This window comes from Perna viridis, chromosome 4 (assembly GCF_037379345.1).
Source record: "Perna viridis isolate PV_CMFRI_1.1 ecotype Kerala chromosome 4, ASM3737934v1, whole genome shotgun sequence".
In the NCBI taxonomy this organism is placed as follows: domain Eukaryota; kingdom Metazoa; phylum Mollusca; class Bivalvia; order Mytilida; family Mytilidae; genus Perna; species Perna viridis.
In genome coordinates this window covers 49103609-49123636 of record NC_142448.1, presented here as the reverse complement: position 1 = coordinate 49123636, position 20028 = coordinate 49103609, and the positions used below count along the sequence as shown (strand labels likewise).

General features: G+C 31.6%; 1 protein-coding gene across 2 annotated transcripts; it reads right to left on the bottom strand.

Annotated features, from left to right (window-relative positions):
• Nucleotides 1-6378: 6378 nt before the first annotated feature.
• LOC148620372 (uncharacterized) lies at nt 6379-17804 on the bottom strand. 2 transcript variants are annotated; one of them, XM_088581204.1, is made up of 7 exons: nt 17588-17801; nt 15485-15754; nt 14714-14787; nt 13614-13960; nt 11559-11840; nt 10315-10365; nt 6379-6567 (listed from the first exon to the last, which is right to left on the bottom strand). In XM_088581204.1, the coding sequence occupies exons 4-7, from the start codon at nt 13747-13749 to the stop codon at nt 6515-6517; spliced, it is 522 nt and encodes a 173-aa protein (XP_088437330.1). In that variant the 5' UTR covers nt 13750-13960; nt 14714-14787; nt 15485-15754; nt 17588-17801; the 3' UTR covers nt 6379-6514. The 2 variants fall into 2 exon arrangements, with proteins under 2 accessions (XP_088437330.1, XP_088437328.1); XM_088581202.1 differs by lacking the exon at nt 6379-6567 and having other exon boundaries at nt 8216-10365; nt 17588-17804.
• Between the last annotated feature and the right edge of the window lie 2224 nt (nt 17805-20028).

Here is a 20028-nt window from a genome sequence, read left to right as displayed (position 1 = left end):
CTCTTTCGTTATTATTTCCCTACATGTATCTGCCTTTTTCAAGTATCCAACCTTTCTTTATCCAAATTATGTTAAATACTGATTTGCTTTTTATTTCCCCTACATTTAATAGTACTGAATTTCAGACCTTCCATGATTGTATCAAACTCTGAAAACATTCAGCATAAAATAAAAGAAGACGGATGCAAATCGTATTTAATAATTCTGTATTCAACAAAGATTTGTAATATCTGTCAGTATCGCAAGAATAGATAAATAGTAATGTATTAACACAAAATTAATCAAGAAAAACAAAAAAAAGCTAACAAACAAAACATAAACTAAACTAAACAAATACATGTAAATATGACGTTATTTGATATGTTGAATAATTCTAGAGTATTACTATATCGTGTGAGTCGTTGTCACATGCACATTTACTCCATAACCTCCATTTTAAAAATAAGCAAAATACATAGTTACAAACGTCAAGGGGATATATAACTCAGCCATAAATATTGAGTCAATTTTAACATGTTTATCAACCAAATACATTTAAGTGATTGACCAATACTTGTTATTATAAACATGATCGATGAGTTTTTAAAATGGAGTTGGCCATTTAATGAAGCATGTGCATTTACATACTTTAAGATGCATATAATACATGTATTGTATGTCTCTGATAGCTCTACAAAGCAATATTCAATAATTTGCAGTTATTCTAGTCCATGTGATATTATCTAACACAATAAAAAAAGAATGTTGTCAGTATATGATTAGATATAACAATTATTGACATGGTTGCTATTAAGAATTTTTTCTGGTCACCATGGAAACCAATGTTGACGGGTTCAGTTTTGAATAATAGAATTATAACTTCAGATAGCGATCTTATAAAAATACATCAAAAAGCTTTTTTCAATATTAGAACATGCGAAAATATATCACAATAATGGTTCGTTGCTATTACAATTAATGGTTGCTATGTAATCTTTTGGGTAACCATGGAATACCTTGTTCCTAAAAATAGGACTTTATATTATTTTAGTAAACCTGATGTAATAAAAATACATTGTGTAACACACAATAACAATATATAGGCAAAATGAAAGAAATGATAGTTGGTTGCCATGCAAATGAATGGTTGCTATACAAAAAAAAAAAAAAGAAAAAAAAAAAAAACCCGGGATTTTCAGGGTAAAAAGTTGATATTTCTTTGTTATGAAGTCGTTAACAAAATCCGATAATTACTCCACATTAAGGTAGTTGCCATATATTTTCATAGTAGTACGTAATCCATTGATATTGGCCAATATATGAAATTAAGAAGGGTTTTCCCCAAGTTTCTTGGTATACATTCAAATCCATTGCTAGGCAACCAAAGCTTTTCATCAACAAGAGAACTATTATACAACGTGCAACATAAATTCCAAAATTTTGCACCATTTGATAGCACTAAATTTGAAATAAGGAACGGAATGATTTAATATTAATGAAATATAGATACAATGTACCTTAAAAAGTTATCGATACCAAATTTAAAATTGACTATGTGCGTAAAATAAAACTTACCTTACACGAGATATCATGACGCAAAAACTTTCGGTACGCATGTTAATTAATATGCTGAGCTATTTGTGTCCAGTTTCCTCTATTTTCATCCATATAGATAAAGTAAAAATTCCTGGATGTGAGTCAGATTACACAAAATGAACCTGGATTTCAATATAGCACTCTCGTCTCTTTTTGTATACGAATAGGAAGCATTTGTTTGGTACTATACATAGTTTGTCTACAGGCGTGTGAATTTTATAAGTAATATTCGGTAATTCCATTATACACAAGAAGTATGTGTCCCTGCTCCTTTACTTGCTGACCTATTTCTTCACTCTTATGAGGCTGACTTTATAGCTGATTTGATCAGAAAAAAAGAATATCGTTTGGCTAGATCCTTCAATCTCAGTTTCCGCTATATAGATGACGTATTATCTTTAAACAATCCTAGTTTCGAGGATTTGATACATCGCATCTACTCAAAAGCACTTGAGATAAAGGATACTACAGACACTGTGAAGTCAGCCTCATATCTTGACCTACACTTAGAAATCGATGGTAAAGGAAAACTATTGACCAAACTTTACGACAAACGTGATGACTTTTCATTCAAAATTGTCAACTTTCTTTTCATCTGTGGCAACATCCCTTCGGCTCCTGCGTATGGAGTGTTCATATCACAACTCATACGTTATGCCAGAGCTTGCCAAAGCTACGTAGACTTTTTGCATCGCGCTAGAACTCTAACAAATAGGCTTCTGGAACAGGGTTATGTTGCTACAAGATTGAAGTCATCACTACAGAAGTTTTATGGTCGTCATCATGAACTCGTTATGATGTATCCATCAGCATCATGAAAACTGATTTATTCAACGGGTCATAGTTTTCCTTTCCTCGTTTGTCTACCCCGGACTTGACTTTTTATGAGCAACTCGGCGGGTGTTTCTAGAAAAGCAGCCTACCGGTGCACATGGTCCATGCTCCTAGTTTTTAGTGGCGTCCGAGTTGCTTATTTACTTTTGTTACTTTGTATGTATGATTTTGATTACTTTATGTTCTTTGTTGTGTGTGTCTGTCTTCAATGTCTGGTCTTTGTCCCTGGATTATATTCTTTTGATTACCGCTATAACCTTGGTTCCCTTGATTACTCTTTAACCGACTTCAAATACCGTTAATATATTCAACTAATTGCTCAAATTGTAAAATACTCTAAAGCAGATGCAATAAGAAATACTACACGTAAATATTGTTTAAATTGAACATCATAATTCGTTTTCACCCCTCGAAGTAAAGTTTCAGCTATTCTACCAGTTTGAACCAGTCACTATTTGATAGGAGTTTTTAGGAGAATTTCAACGAAGAAGTGCCTCTATTTGTTTTTCAAAAAACTCTTTTACAAGGTCGGTAACCTCTGCTTTTTTAAATAGAATTCAAGCTTTGTCTTTGAAGATCTAACTTAAGTGGTATAAAAATTATTTCAATCACACTGATGTATACCTAGCCTATGCATATATTGTTGTTCATTAATTAGAATGTGTTTAATTCTTTGATTCTCTTTCATGCTGTTAAAACGAGGATAGATCTTTTTATTTGAGTTTAATAATTAATGCTTCATGTTTTTTACGAGCAACCTGTTTTCGATTATTTTACGATAAAAAAAAATAATCGTCTCGTATAATTACTTTTATTTAAATTCATAGGAAGGAGGATATTATACTAGATGTTTGTTAGATGTAACAAAATTACGTCATCTTGTGTAAAAAAGATATTTCATATATTTTGCCGTCTTAGGCATCCGCACAATCACATGACAAAGACAATTGAAATAAAAGATTCACCACTTTCATAATAGGATTCATTATCATTGTACTCCAATGATATTTCACCTCATACGGTAATTTGTCATTATATAAATCTGCTCCATAACGTAAAAAAGTATGTTTTATACATTGTCTATTTCAATTTTGTACACATGTTTTAAGAATTATCAAATGTAAGTGGTACATTTTATCTATATATATTTCATTATCTCATACCACATTGAAACAAGTCTTGCCTTATATGGTAAAATAAAAGTTGGACTGACAGAGAAAGGAAAATTAAGGAGGTAGATCTAGGTAAGGGATATAACTCCTGAAATCAATGATATGTTTGTATCATATTCAATTTCACCAAAGCGTATCAAGCTTTCATTTGAAACACAATGAAATCAGTCCAAATTACTTTGATGCTGAAATGAAATTGATGTAAAATGCTGAATACAAACATTCAATGATTTTTAAGAAATGTGACACTTAACCTAGGTCTGACTTCTTAAGGTCGGGTCTGTGTCACTTGATTTGCATTTGTAAAATATCTAATTTTTCGATTCGATTGGAAAAAAGTTTATTTTTCATGAAATGATTTTTCTTTCATTGTTGTAATTTGAATTTACCCATTAATTCAAATTTATGAGGCAGATGCACATTTATGTTTGTATCCCTGTTTTCTACTTTTTATCTTTTAAATTTCGACTGTTGAATATCGAATTTATCCCTAACCTTGACTACAGTTGTATTTTCTTGGGTGAATTGTTTTTACTATTAAACAAAAACTAGAAATTAAACCAATGTATTGTTAAGTGTTGTCACGTAAATATTTGAAAATAATTTGCTTTGGGAGGAATTATATAAGGACTTGTCTCATTGTAAGTAAATAAAACGATACAAATACATATATTGACTACAAATGAATCGGAAAATGGAAACAAATGAGTTCAGAATAATCATGATATTACTTTTGTCAATGTCTTTCTTTTAGCTGTGAATTTGAGAGAGTAGTATGAAGGTTAAGAGTTACTATTTAAAATCCACAACCGATAAATCTTATCATTGTAGACCAGTTATTGTCCCCCGCCGCAACGCAGAGCGGGGACATAGGAATGCTGGTGTCCGTCCGTGCGTCCGAAGATTGTGAACGCAACCCCTCAGAAACGGCTGAACGGAATTTTACCAAATTTTGTTGATTCGTCAATTTTTATGGGAGTTATGATTAGTTATTTATATAGAAGCGACACTAGTTTTCTCTAGGGCATATATTTGACATTGTTAAAAGAAATTTTCAGTCAATGTACATCACTCACAATTGTACACGTACTTTCATAATTATAATTTTGTTATTCTTAAGTTGAGAATATTTTTTTATTTTGCGCAATAATTGGTTTTTGTTTTATTACCCGAAAAGGTGTTAAAATCTGAACAAAGTAGTCACCAATACATACATCACCGATAATTATATTCATGAATTTATAAGTACATATTTTCCAAGAAATAAAGTCTTCGGTCAGAATTGGTTAGTAGTTCAAATGTAAAAAAAATAATCATTGAACTGATAGTTAGGACCAATCAGAAAGTATTTCCCAACCTAATTATCTACAAATCAAGTAATAAAGTGTGGAATAATATGCATTATTTAAGTTGTACTATATCACCTATTACAGAGAGCAAGCAAGTGGAAGCGGTAAGATATGTTGATCTGTTTTGCCATAAGTTTAGTTAAAACCCAGTCATATCATAATGATCCTCAGTTTGCTTCCCAAACGTATGATCATATGTATCTTCCCCGTCATTAAATCCTTTCCCTTGATGTGCAAAATCGTATGTGTTATCATTACCATGGTCGTAAACAACTTCTTTAATCCTGTGTCGGCTGTTTCCGGAAACATCATACTCACCAGCTTCTGATTCCGCATAGTGATTATCAGTGTCTATGTTGATGGTAGAGGCTAGTTCATATACGTTTTGATTACTTCTGTTGAACCCAGTTGCCTGCGGATCTAAAGTCAAATATTCCTCAACAACATCTGGATGTTTAGACATTGTGTTCAGTTTAGGTTGCTTCGGATTGTTTTTGTAGTTATTGTGTGATTTCCTGCTAGCCTCAGACGGTGAATAGTCATGGTATTCATCATACAGAGGTTTAATAGTATCATGACAATGTCTTATGTTTGAACGAAATGCATTGTTTGACTGGGCCGCCATGTTATTTGTTGAGCTAAGAGATATTCCATGCCCATCTGAGATTCGAGAAGCCGTTAAGTCATTCATTGCTGTTTGACTTCGAGGTTTGTTTAGTAGTTTGCGATGTCTGAAATATTGATATTAGATAACAACAGATATCATGAATGTATGCACTAGCGAATGATCAATTTTAAATCTTGTTTTAAAGAAAAATAAACATGAAATGCGTCTATAGTTAATATCAAGACGTTGATTTATTAGTAGATGTTCGTGTTACACAGTCGAAAAATTTCTTTGGTGCCAGTTATACTAAACTATTATATGTTATTGACTTAACCCCGCTCGAACCAAATGTTTATAACTGTAAGATAATTTATTAAGAAATTCTAAATACAAAGCAGTACAATATATAAAGGTGTTTTTTGTTTGAGTTTGAAACGCAAAACATAAAACTGCGTCAGCACATTTATTACTTCTTCGAGTGTTTTTTTTTTCTTTATTGAAACACCTCATTTTGTTTCCTGTCGACAACAAAGTAGTGTATTTCCTATCGATTTAAATGAAAATATCAGTATATATAATAAGGAAAAAACAATTAAAAAAATTCATATCAACAACAATAAGCAAAAAGAAAAAACAAACAAACAAACAAACAAACAAACAAACAAACAAATCAACCAACCAACAAACAAAAAAGCCAATTATTTCATTCTTTGTTACTTGAAATATTCAGGGAATTAAAATTCAATTACATTTTTTAGAAGAAATATACGAAGCTTCTTCAACAGGTACTGTCAGGACTTGTTAAACACAGATACTGATACACTTTTATCTCGCTGTAAATTCGGATCGTTTCTAACAGCAAACTTGAGCGAAATGTATGTACCATTTCAAAGTTGCACATTAACATATTGTAGATAGACGTGCAATATGTATTTGTTGTATAGGTTGTATAGGTACCTGTATATTATAACCAAAAATCATGTTAAACTTTGTATTAACAGAATGCCGATGCTAATGCCAACAACCATACCTGCAAAGCAATGTGGACGATGTAGTATATTAGAGATAATTGGATAAATAACATACGTACCTAACGTTCTTACCTAACGAATGAATCTCAAAAGAGTCAGTATTATAAATTATGGCTATCTCTCTTATCTCAAGTTTTGTGATACACTATTAGAGCAAGGATTTTTTGGCCCAGATAAAGTATCTCCTTTAGTGTAAACCTCTGGATCCGCCATTTGTTTGACTTATTCTTAATTATTAGCATGATCTTTTGTTGGCCAAGAAAATAATGGTTTTATAGTTTAATTGCAAATGTTTAAGCCTAAGCTTATTTTGACGAAATGTACAACAGAAAAAAATTTAAAATAAATGTAGAAACATTTAGATTCTGATTATGTTTTTTGTTTACTTTTTCACAAGGTTTTGTCTAATTTTGTCGGTATATTAGGGGTTTCAATTTAGTTTTCAGATGCATTTCGATAGAGAATCTTTAATGATTTATTATTTTAATCGCATCAACATGTTTTACGAAGATGGGGAAAAACTCTTGTACTGGTGACATTTTCATTTTTTTCTGGTTAAAAGTATGTCCCTTTGCAAACAGCATATGAATCAATATGCTGAATACGAATATCGGTCTGGATCCACAAAATATCATTAGCAATACAAATAGTTGTCTTCCAGACTATATTCACGTGCATAATTCTTATGGTTGAAGTATATGGACGGGAGCTGCTCCTACTATCAAATATGCAGTCCACTAGTTTATAGTCTATACAAGGTGATCCCAGATATTACCATTCTTACTCAATTTCTACAATCGCTTGAACCGAAAGTTAAACTACTGCGACATTGACGTCGCTAGACAGACAATAGAAAGCGTAAGGAAATTCGTGTTCCTATTTTTATCGCATATAAGTACTTCTTCGTTTAAGAATCAGACAAAATGTGAATAAATGGTTGCTCATGAAGAAAGACAATACAGGGATTTTATTGTCTTATCAAAGTATTTATTCTTCATAACCTCCAGAATTGTGAAGTTTGCCTTTGTAAGATATTTACAGGCCAATTTAGTTGTAATGCACTATGATGGAAAAGTGTTAGGAAAGTTTTCCCACATATTATCCCTATAAACAGACATTGAATCCAATTAACAGCTGCTTCATGATTTGATGTATTGAATATATTAGTTTTAAAAAGACCAAGTTGAAAATAATGACATACCACTCATTGCCTGATTCTTAAACAGAATGGAACTGAAGCATTTGTCTAGCGATGTCAAGGTTATATAGCATAACATACGTGTATCACTTTTATGATGGTTTGCTTTATAATTTCAAGAAATGTAATCATATCATAACGTACGTGTGCTTCGTTTTATAACAGTAAAAATAAACATTTTGGATATTTTGTAAGCATACCTCGCGAAGTAGTTAAGAATTGGCAATAATAAAAATTTTGTCTATTAAAAAATAACGTAAATGTTCCATGTGCATATTGTATATTGAGCGATGTGCAATTAACAAAATATGTACATGGAAAATTTATGTTATTTTTCAATAGACAATATTTTTATCATAGCCAATTCCAATAAAATACTTTTAAAACATATCTTTATCTTTTAAGATGAGAAAAGTAGCTCTGAATATAGCTTAATAGGCGTATTTTCATTTTCAACTGGTATGTTTTGATGCCATAGTTAGAAGTGGAAAGGAGATTACTTTTTTTAAATAGTATATTGACCTTGAATTAATTCACAATGAGCTTAATTGAAACGTCATTGTAACTGCTTTTTTTACCAGGTAGAGAATGGTACAGTGTTTTTTTAGTTTTAATTTGTTTTACATAATTATATATATTGCTTTACTTTTGGTGTATTGGTGGCTCAAGTCATCACTTCATGACTAACTACCAGACACAAAATGCCAACACCCTCAAACCAATGTATTCGTTATTCACTTTATGATATTTGTATTGATATTAAATATTCAGCATGATTTGAATGGAATTCATTAGAAAAGTGAGGCACCAACCAGATGACATGCCTAAAACATTGTTTAATGCCCCGCGACAAACAGTCAAGGGCATATTAATTTACCCCTGACCGTCCGTTCGTCCGTCCGTCCGGATTACACATGATAATGGTTTGTCCGGCTATCTCCTGGTACAGTTTTTGAACTACCTTTAAAATATTTTAAAGAATATTTCTGTACATGATGAAGGTGTGCAAGACCAAAGTATTTTGATTTTCGTGACATATTACGGAAATTGGTGATAGTTACACTTAGTCTTTCTACTCAGAAATATATGGATTATGGCCTATCTGGCTATCTTCTCATACAGTTTTTTAACAACATCGAAAATATTTTTTGCAGAATGTTTCTATACATGATGATGGTATGCAAGGTCATTGGGGTTTGCTTTTTGTGGAATATTACGGAACTGCGTGATAGTTGGACTTTGTAAATTATTTTTAGAAATATACCCCAAGCAACTAAGTTCGGGATCTGTTTTTTGGGGTATTAACATTTTTTTATGTGTCAATCAGTTAGTCCATCAGTCTTCTTTTTCGCATCGCAAGTATTTTTGCAGTGCTTAACCTACCAAATATTTACAGCATCAACCAACAGTACATAACCTTATTGAATCTGAAAACCATGTCTTCATGCAAAAATAAACATCATATTAACTAACAAATCTAGCGAGCGGGAGCATCATTAGTGTCTAACAGACACATTTGATTTACTAAAAAATATCACTACTAACGAATGACGTGGGGGCTCATGTGGCAAACAGGGCTTCTAGTTTGTTTTACTACACTCCCCTCACCCCTTCCCAATTTGAACAATTGTTTTTAAAATAAATCCGAAACCTAACCACTGCAAACCATTCGTGAGGTTTGTAGGAATGTAATTAGAAATTGAGGCAGTTTCCAAGCTTAAATAGTTTTTCTTTTAAATTATCCCTCCCCCTTCTGAAAAAGCTGTTCACAGTAACGAGACTTCTTAGAAAAATCAAAGTCATTCCAGATTTCATTCCTTCCAATCATCCACCAAAGTTTGAACCCTACCATTGCATGCACATCACATATCACTCGTGTGTTTTCATGGTACTCGAAATTTACGCAATCTGCAAACTAACTTATTTGTGGAAAATAACGAAAGGGGAATACATTGAATGTAAATTTGGGACCTGTTACGTCAAGAAGGTTCGTATCCAGATCTAAAACTTGTCTATTTCAGAACTTTCCTGTGAAAAGAAAAATTACTCAAATGGTATTCTTATTACTTTACACATTTCGTCCGTTCGTTAAGTTAGTAATCCGATTATCACTTATAGCTTACAACTGAAGAAACACAGTTTTACAATTTAATGCTTTTCTTTCTCGAAAATATCCATATTTTGTAGAGAATGATGCATCAGAAATTGAAAAAAAAATAATTGACAGATTAATGTAGCAACATTTGTTTGTGAAAACTCTCAATTCCAAGTTTCAGTTTTATTTTCTTCAATGACAATTTTGAAAAACGCAAACATTTATCCTGACACATAAAGGTGGTGTTTCGACATGTGTCAGCAGTTAAAATGTGCGGAGATTTTTAAAAGTGTGAGAGAATTAAAAAGTTATGATTATTGAAGAGTAAACATTTCATATAGTATCACATTTTAAAAAGCAAGACAAACACAGTACGATGGCATCTAGACATGAGGTTATTACCTATAGGTGTGACAAATACGTTCTGTAAAACAAAAATATCATAAAACCTACCTGTATTTCTGAAATGATCAATTTGTATCATTGGTTTGACTGTTGTGTTATCTAAATAAATATATAAAATGAGACAGGTTTTACCTGAAAGAGAACGTAGTTTTATGTAGAGAGACCTTTTCAATAGCTATGTCATGTCAAGTTTGATAGCGTCTTAAGTTTTTTTTAGAATTCAGGGTGGGGGAGTCTTGTCTAAGGGCCGCGTTGTTCCTGTTATGTTGCTTGCATAATTTTGCAAAAGATCACTTATTAAAGTTTTAACTCATGGCTCCAGTCATAAATAAATGTTATGCATTGCCTTTATAAGCGAGCATCATATTGATTTCAATATTCTTGAGCAGCTCCAGCAATAATTTTTTCGTTTTGATAGCTGGTTTGATTCATAATCTGTATACTTTCCAATCAGTTCTCCACGGATGGCGTGAATATTTTGTACATAAATTGTGACGTTAACAAAATCAGGAGAAAGGATAGGGTGAATATGCAAAAGATACCAAAAAGCCAAAGGGATAAAAAATGTCAGCTAACGGTCACAAATATACATAAAACTGACTCAACTCACAGCTTTGCTGACATTCAATATATTATTGTGTTTCCTCTCTTTGAAAAACTATGCTTCGATCGAATAATACAATTGGATGAATGTTTTTTCAACAGCGGGTTACATGAATTTTATTTACTTAGATTTCTCACTTCAGGCATTCTGGTCTACTCTTATAGCATATAGGAAACGAAAAAAAGTATCTGAATTTAAATAATTATTTAAGACCATATAATTATTATTAAACGCTTGTTAGTGAAGAACATACGAAAATACCGGTAACTCCGAAAAAGGCTACTTCCTGTCCTTTAGTTACGACTTATTTTGCATGAAATACCGTTTTGAGGACTTTGTCCTCTATAAATATAGTCCTTGTCTGATGTGGGGGGGGGGGGTTTAATAGCACAACTAGATCTCGAGCAGGCATGAAAAGATCACCAGCTGACGTAATTACGGCTGCAACATTGATTCTTATTTCAGCCTCAGTAGGAATATACAAAACATACATTACCCCCTGCGGTGTACAGTAAATTTGACGCCAAGTTTTGACTCTCTGGATTGTGCTAAATGTAAATGCAAGTGCAAATACATGTACTAAACAATAATGTTTGAATGATTGAATGTCTACGACAAAGCTATCAATTTTGAATGTATACTTTCGCAAAACGGAAGTTGTCAGTATTCATGTTAAATATGAATTTACCTTCACATGTGTACTCTATAACCAAATAGCGCAGAGCAAAACATGACAAGTTTTGTTTGACCATATCACGTGCATCACAATATGTGTAAGTGTTGGAATCGGTGCAAATGGCGTGTGCTCTTTCTGCATAGTACTGTATGCACTCGTCGTTTAGGGGATCAAAGATCACATTAATGTGTTCTGATTGAATAAAGTGGCTATAACACCCATCTAGTATAATTTCATCATCCACTCTATTGCAGCTCTTGTGATGAGGAATAAAATCCTTTACTTCGTTGTTCTCTAAAATAGAATCGAATTGTAAATTATATTGCTTAATTAGACTTTTATATGTATGAACAAAGACTGTAAATGAGATTACAAACTAAATGTGATATTGACACGAGGCGGGAAACGAGATTTCGTATTTACTTAATCAACAATAAAAACTTGACTCCAAATAATCATAACTAAAAATTAATTCCAATATTTCTATTCAAAAATATCTTAGCTTCATGTTCATACCACATTATGTTTTTGTACCAAAACAAAATAAAAAAAAGTATTGAAAACAATCTACCCTGATTTCAACGGAAATAAAATACTGTGAAAGTACTTTTGTTCGTGGGATATCATTATTCGTTGTTTTCGTGGGTAGGCAAAACAAAGAAATTTGATTTTAAACGAAAAGGAGATTCCCATTGATGTGTTTACAGAAAACCTCAAAACCGCCAATTCAATAATCCACGAACCTGTGTTTCTTCCCTAGTCCACGAAAATTGGTATCCACGAATTAAAATACTTTCACAGTAATTCAAAAATTACTTAACAAATAAAAGCTTCAGTTAACCATTTTACGTAGTCCAAGTGCCTGCTATTTCAGGTCATGTTATCAAACGAGGTCGGAGAAATTTAATAAATGAGTGGAAAGTTCAATAATCTCGTTGTCCGCCGCGTGATAATTTTATCGAATAACTGACTAATTAACGAATATCTTATCTCTTTAATTATAAAGAACTAGTATGAACTAATTCAATAATAATAAGTGGTTTTTTTTCAATTCTTATAAAACGAAATCAAACATTTTGCTGTTTCGATTAAATAGGTTGACGTCAGAATGAGAAAATGAAGAAGGATTTATGTAGAGAAATAAGAACCCATGTTATTTGCATCATATAATTAGTGGTCAAACAAAATGTAACATTTACATTTTTACTGGATTATACTCACTTAATATAATTGCCATGTCACAGGCGGAGAAGGGAATGCTTACATTTCCAGACCACCTAATGCTACTCTCGTTTCTTTTTTTGTGGAACTTCATATTGCTAGTGCATTTGTTTTTGTGCGACGTTTTGCTTCCATTATCGTCAGTTTGTTATGTGTAATTTTTTTTATTTTGTTTATTACATGGTATTTGTAGATTGTCGCTGTCACGTTTTTACCTAGTTTGTGGATTTTCACTGCTTGACTAATTCCCCTCGTATTTATTTTGCCGATATTATAGTAGCGAGGCAAGTGTTCATTATCAGAGTAATATTACATATATTGGTAATTTGAATGCATCTTCGAAATAACGAGCATTTATATTTTTTTATATACTATATGAATGAATAGAGTAGGGAAATAAATTATGTTTGAACTTTTTTTTATTACTATAATGGTTAATAAAAGGTAGTGTATTTTTTGGTTTTATGTCATGTTAAATATAAAATATGATATCAAATATGTTTTGTTAAAATGCTATAAATTCATTAAAACACACAGCTTAACTGCTATCAAACGTTTAAAATCCTACTAAACTAGAAAACAGTTCTCGGTAATCATTCTCATTTGTACCCGACTTTTAGTGGGATTTGTGCTCTTTGTTTTCTGTAATTTCTTTGTTAGTTCTTCATTGTTGTACTATGTATTCTTCGTTTGTTTTTTTCTTGTGTTCCTCTTGTTGTCATTTCCATCTAGCGCCTTAGGAACTGCTAATTCTTCTACCCATATAATTGATAATACACACTTATATATCTTATAATCACGAAAAGAAATAGATAATATACATATATACAAATTACTAATATCTACCTTTCACTGCATCACAGTCTGTATTCATTATACTAATATCATCGAGTCCAAACGCACTATTCAAATGCGTTCCAGTCACCTCAATAACCAGCCAATAATTACCTATGTCTTCTAGTGTATGCACAAATCTTTTCATTGTATAACCACATTTTCATATTTTACTTTTAATTTGTCTAATTCATGGTTTATATCTTCACCAAAATTGTATCTTTTAAAAATTATCGTATCACCATCTCGATGTATCCAATAGTAAAAGACAAGACATTGAATGTAATTTCGATTTATCTGTTTATTTCTCAGTAGATAGCTTCTGTTTTTCGCGTAGACATAAAAATAATAACCATTTCCTTAAATAAAAAAGAAATACTGTTATCATAAGTTAAATGAATAGATCAAATTAAACAAACTAAACAGATGCAAATGTATTTCGATACAACGTTTTCTTCTTTCAAAAAGAACAAATGCTTGCATAATTATTTTAAATCAGAAAATAGGCTACTTTTCATACAACATTTAAGTTGAGTAATTAAGATGACATTTGTAAACGAGCAAACGAATGAGAGATACCCATTGGCGTTTATACTGAAATCTTCAAAACCACGAATATGTGTTTCTTCCCTGATTCACAAAAAATGGTATCTACGAATTAAAGTACTTTCACATTAGTTTCGCCCAAGTTCATTATAAGTACCTATGTGTGGGATGATTCTTTCATACATATCATTATAAAAGACATTTAAAATTTTGAAAGAGGAATCAAGGAACCAAGATTATACATGTAGCAGTAATCAAAAGAATGTAATCCAGGGACAAAGACCAGACAAGGAAAACAGACGTACACAACAAAGAACATAAAGTAACTAAAGTCATACATACACAGTAGAAAAAGCAAATGTGCAACTCGGACTCCACTAAAAACTATTGAAACATTTAGTTGTTGTTTCCTGTCATTCTTTTTATATTCAATTTTGTATTGATGAATAAAACAGCACTTAATTTCTATCAGAACAAAATTTTCTTTACTCCCACTATGATTTTGTCGAGCTTTTGTTGAAATATATTAAAAATGAAGTACAAAACAAACACAAAAAGTTTCTTACCTTCTTTATACTTCAGCCTTTTCTGTTAAGAAAGTCTCAATCTCCATTTTCGGAATCACATTTAAAAGCATCATCTGAAGGTTTATTGAAAATTCAATTTAACTTATTTAAATCAATGGAAATTGATGAAAAATTCTTATAACATCAACATCTTATAAACGAAACAGAACAGCGTACAAAAAAAAAAAACAGCAAACATCTGTAGGATATTATTTATATAACAATGTACATATTTATCCAGAGAAAGGAAAATCAAGGGGACCGGAATTCGAACGAAAATGAAAAGAATATAAACAAAATATATCAATAAAAAAATAGCCAAAAAAAAAAAAGGCCATGCGTTTAATAGAAAAGAAAACAACAACGTAAAAGGAAAGTGAATAAAAAAGAGGCATGGTTAATTCGTGCTTCTATTGCATTTGAATTTGTTCAAAGAATCAGCGATTCCTTATCAAAACATAATTATACTTTAGATATCATGTAGCATTTGTATTTGCCTTGGTTGTTTTATTTCTCTCTCATTTTACATCTGTATATACTATCACTTGTACAGATAATGCCTTCAACGTACAAGTGTGTGAATAAACCACAGATTTTGATTTCGAACCCTTCCTTTAATAATATATTTTTACAAACTAACTACAACATTTGTTATTTCCGTTTTTTGTTGTTTTGAAAGAAGATCGTAATAATATTTTTATTGAAAGTGGAAAATTTACTCAATGATATATTAACATCGATTTTTTAAAGTTATACTTAAACACAACTTACTTTGACATGTATAGTTTACAGTGATGAACCCCTTTTTTGATAAACAGGGACCAATCTGATCGAGTGATATTTTGCATGTCGTTTTTCCCTCACAGTTGCTTGAAATGTATTGTTTGTAATCGTCCGATAGAGCACACTCGTTTTTATTACATCTTGTTGTAATAATATTGAGAATCTCAGTTTTTGTGATATTGATAACGTCTGTTTCATCACAAGTTATCTCTGCTACATTGTTTCCAGGGTTCATTATCCTGGTATAAGTTGTGTTACCTACAACAAAAAATAATAAATAAATACATGTATAAGCTACATTGTATCAATAATGTGATGAATTTCAGATTTTCATCTGTACAATGAATAAAACGTGCAGAATTTTTGTAATTTGATCCTCATTTTTGTGAGGACTTTTGTTTTAATACATCATCATATTTGTGTGAATCCTTTTGTAGGATAGTGTTTTATTTCCTGTATATTCGCTATTTCAAACTTTACACCTCGGTCTGTTGAGGAGATTTTTAATTGCAAACTGAGTGACAGCTATTTAGCTTACTTGGCCGAAAAAAAAAAAACAAAAAAAAACATGGCCATCGATACAAAAAATAGACCATCGGGGTCATACTGTAGAATTATGCAAATGACCCAGAAACAGTTAGGTTTAACTAAAATCTGGTACGGGTAAAATTGTTTAGCATGATGGGATGGACCTATGCCGAAATTGTCAGAAAGATCCGTACACGAATAAATTAGTTTTGGGTCGTCAAATGGATTTATCCCCGACTTTTACATTTCTGATTTTTGTAAATCTTCTCTTCTTAGACAACTGGATGGATTGAAACAAAACTTTGCATGAATATAATATAGAATATGTTGAGCAATCTATGCGTGTGAATTTTTTTCTTATGAACAAATGGCCACGATTTCTGAAAATAGAACATAGGGGCAAATTAATGAGTTATGCAAATAATTCTAAAACAGTTGGATTTTATGATGGGAATACCTACATGTACGTGAATGTCGAAATTTTCAGAAAGATCCGTTGACAAATTAATGAGTTGTAGGTCATGAAATTGATGTTTAAAACAAATCTCCCCTACGACAACTTGTAGGATAAATTTTAACAAAACACTGCATAAAAGATATTCTTAACAACATTTTATCTGTCAAAACATGACCATCACTAATAAAAATTGACGACTTGTTGATATAACTTGAAAACCAAAGGGTTTATCTAAATTTTCTATGGGGAAAAACTATCATTATGGTGAGACAGACCTTTGCTAAAATTTTCTTATAGATCTGTTGCTCAATGTTGGATTTATTGCCTTTGAAGAGAAAAGATGACAATAAGAGATTTATTTTAAATTATGAAAACCGGGTTGATAACTAAGATGTTCTGTATTGATTAAATGATTTCGTGTGACAATATAAGTACGGTAAGGTCAAGAGTCCAGCTTTAGGAAGCTATAAAGACTATGTTTAGCCATGTGAGCGATTCAGACTCTCTAGAGCCTCTAGTTTTATTAGTTGTTCCTTGTCAACTGTTATAAACAAAAGTTCTCGAAAAGCAGAGGACGCTTACCCTATCGGTACACCTGGTCAATGCTTCCAGTTTTTAATGGAGTCTGAGTTTTTTTTATTTACTTTTCTTTCGTTGTACGTGTTATTTTGTTTATGTTTTTTTTGTGTTGTATTCGTCTGTTTTCTCTCTCTCGTATCTCGTTTCCCTTGATTACGTATATTTTTACAAAATCCTTTATCAATATATTCTTGAGTTGTAATATATGACACAGTCTAGTGGGAAGTCCTCATAGCTATAAATATCTCTTACGTTTATGTAGTATTTCGAAACAGAATAATATTAACTCGGTACATTTTGTTATCATTGTACAATTGTGTTCAAAAACACTTTACAACTGCTTTCCCAGTAATTATAACTCCAGATATAAAACACTTATTTGATACTGTACTCTGATTACTCCTTATTACCGTCCTATTTGAAGTATAAATGGCGATAAAAGAGAGCATATGTTATAAAATGAACCCATACTTTTTGAATAATTAGGTAAATACATTTGAAGCCTAAATACGTAAAATTGACTTTACCTGATGCGACAATATCCAATAAAAGATATATCACTAAAACAAGAAGGTAGAAGACAGTCATATCAAACATTATCACACACAAGGAAGGAAATAAAAAATGTTCATTCAACAGCAAAATACAGTACGTTTTTTTGTGTATATCCTTTTTTGTCTTAAATACGTTTTTAGATTAAAGATATAGGTAATTGACGTGCTGACACACGGAGTATTCTGTTTTGATCGCAAATTTTACGTGTCAAAAAACTATTCTTCAGTTCTAAACAAATATCTTCTGGATACAACAAAAAGAAATACACAATTATTATAATAACAGTTACTATACGGAAACGTGATAAATGTAAATTTTGTATGTCAATTTTAACAGAAGGATGTTTTTTTCAAAAGGAAAATTGAATCAATATAACATTATAACCCTTCTGAAATTTAAAATTATTCATTTTTATACTAAGACAGCAAAAGTGTCTCTTAACATTTTTTGTTCGTCGACTGCTAGGAGTAATATAATCAGAGCTGACATTGAAGTTTAAAAACAATTCCAACGTTTCTTTAAACAAGATTTCATATATTTTGCTCAACACGATTTGAACATTTGCGAAGAGCCGATTCGTCAAATGAAGGTGTATGCTCCAAACTGTTGTTATCTTATGTCGTTTCAAACATTTCTTCTGATTCCTTAAAAAAGTTGAAGCAATTTTCTTAAAGGCCAAATGGTGTCAAACAATCGACTATGTCGACTATGTATCGTTACCACATCAACGCCATATTTAAGTGGACTGTTTTTTCTTTAATTTCACAATGAGGGTCAATTTAAGTTAATTCTAAACACATATCAAAACCCGTCTAAAATAGATTCGACCCATTGCTTGTTAGCCAAATATATGTTTAGATGATCAATAATGAATTACTCCATATCAGATAAAAGTGAACTCCAACCTTTACTTTCATTTGAAGGCAGACGTCTTTATATAATGATAAGGACTTTTCAATAGAGCTTACCAAACTTATTTGTTCCTTCCGGGGAAAAATGAGAAATAACTTGTTGGTCGTTGATTCTCATACGTGTGCTTATTGTTGCATTAATTTTTTATGGGGGTTAAAATCTGAAGATTCTAAGCGGTTGGTCACAGATTGTAAACGTACTAAGTTTTTGCTGTCTTCGCGGTGGACAAAAAATCGCAAAAAATTGTAACCGAGAAATTGATTTTAAACATAATATAATGTAATTTTTTTTTAAATTGCAAAAAATGATACCCGCGAATATTTTCAATCGACAGAATCCGCGAAAATTAATACGTTTACAGTATATTATACCCACAGAATGCCAAACGGCTGTCTTGAGGATTTCAACCATGTGCTTTTCTAGATTATGTAACAAAACACGATCTGCGGCGATCCGCAGAGAATGAAGCGGGAGTGCTGTGGGATATAAAAACACCTTATCCTACATCAATTCCAAATTGACAAAAAAAGAAAAAAAAAGTTTAGTTCCATTTTTTGTATAGCTTCTTTTCACCAAAAACTTTTTTTACTATATTTTGAGTTAAAACGTGTGTTTCAATAACACAATGTACAGGATCTACGTTGACTATCAATGCAATTTTAATACATGTTGTACGTCACACAAATTCATTTGATTATTTAGTGAGTTATGCTCGTTCAATGTGTTTTATACACACTTACACACTCTTCTATTGTAACGAAAAAGGTCTTTAGGTGACTGAAAACCTTTTATTCTCTAAGTCCGAGTTCCTCATTTGCTTTTGTTACTTTGTATGTGTGACTTTATGTTCTTTGTTGTGCGTGTTGTGTGTGTCTGTTTTCCGTGTCTGATATTTGTCCCTAGATTACATTCTTTTGATTGTCGCTATAACCTTGGTTCTCTTGATTACTTTTTTCTTATTGCGTACGATCTTAATCGGTAACTTGTACAATCCTCTATAAAAATACAACTGTTTTGTTTGTTCGTCACGAGACTCGACGTTCCGATACCCATTGAATTGCTCATTGTTAACATGAATTTGATTTGTTATATAAATACAAATATAAAAGGATATACTTAAAAGTCTTTGAGACCACACCTGTGGTTAATTTTAGATTACAAAATGAGCAGCACGCGACTTATTGGGCGTGGGTTGTGTGTGTAAATTACTGCCCACTTTAATCATGTTAACAACACACGTAACATGCCGATGTTTATCAGCTGTTTTCATTCATTTCAGTAGCGTGAATAACCATCAAATTCATATTTAATACAAATATTAAACGTTATGTATTAGAAAAGTATTATTACACTCCGTAAAAAATCACTTACACACATATAAGGTAGTCGCTACGTGCCACGTGCGCCATCATGTCTGAAAACAAACAATAACAATGGTCAATGAATGGAACATTGTACCGCTCCATGTGTGAACACTGTGTCCTTATGATGCAGCAAATAT

Bases quoted from the DNA above. Each gene is read 5' to 3' on its own strand.
- LOC148620372 (XM_088581202.1), bottom strand. From the start codon at position 13,749: ATGAAAAGATTTGTGCATACACTAGAAGACATAGGTAATTATTGGCTG. The intron at 11,841-13,613 runs GTAGATATTAGT...ATTCTATTTTAG, and splicing joins AGACTGTGATGCAGTGAAAG to AGAACAACGAAGTAAAGGAT. The intron at 10,366-11,558 runs GTAAATTCATAT...ATATTTATTTAG, and splicing joins TATAGAGTACACATGTGAAG to ATAACACAACAGTCAAACCA.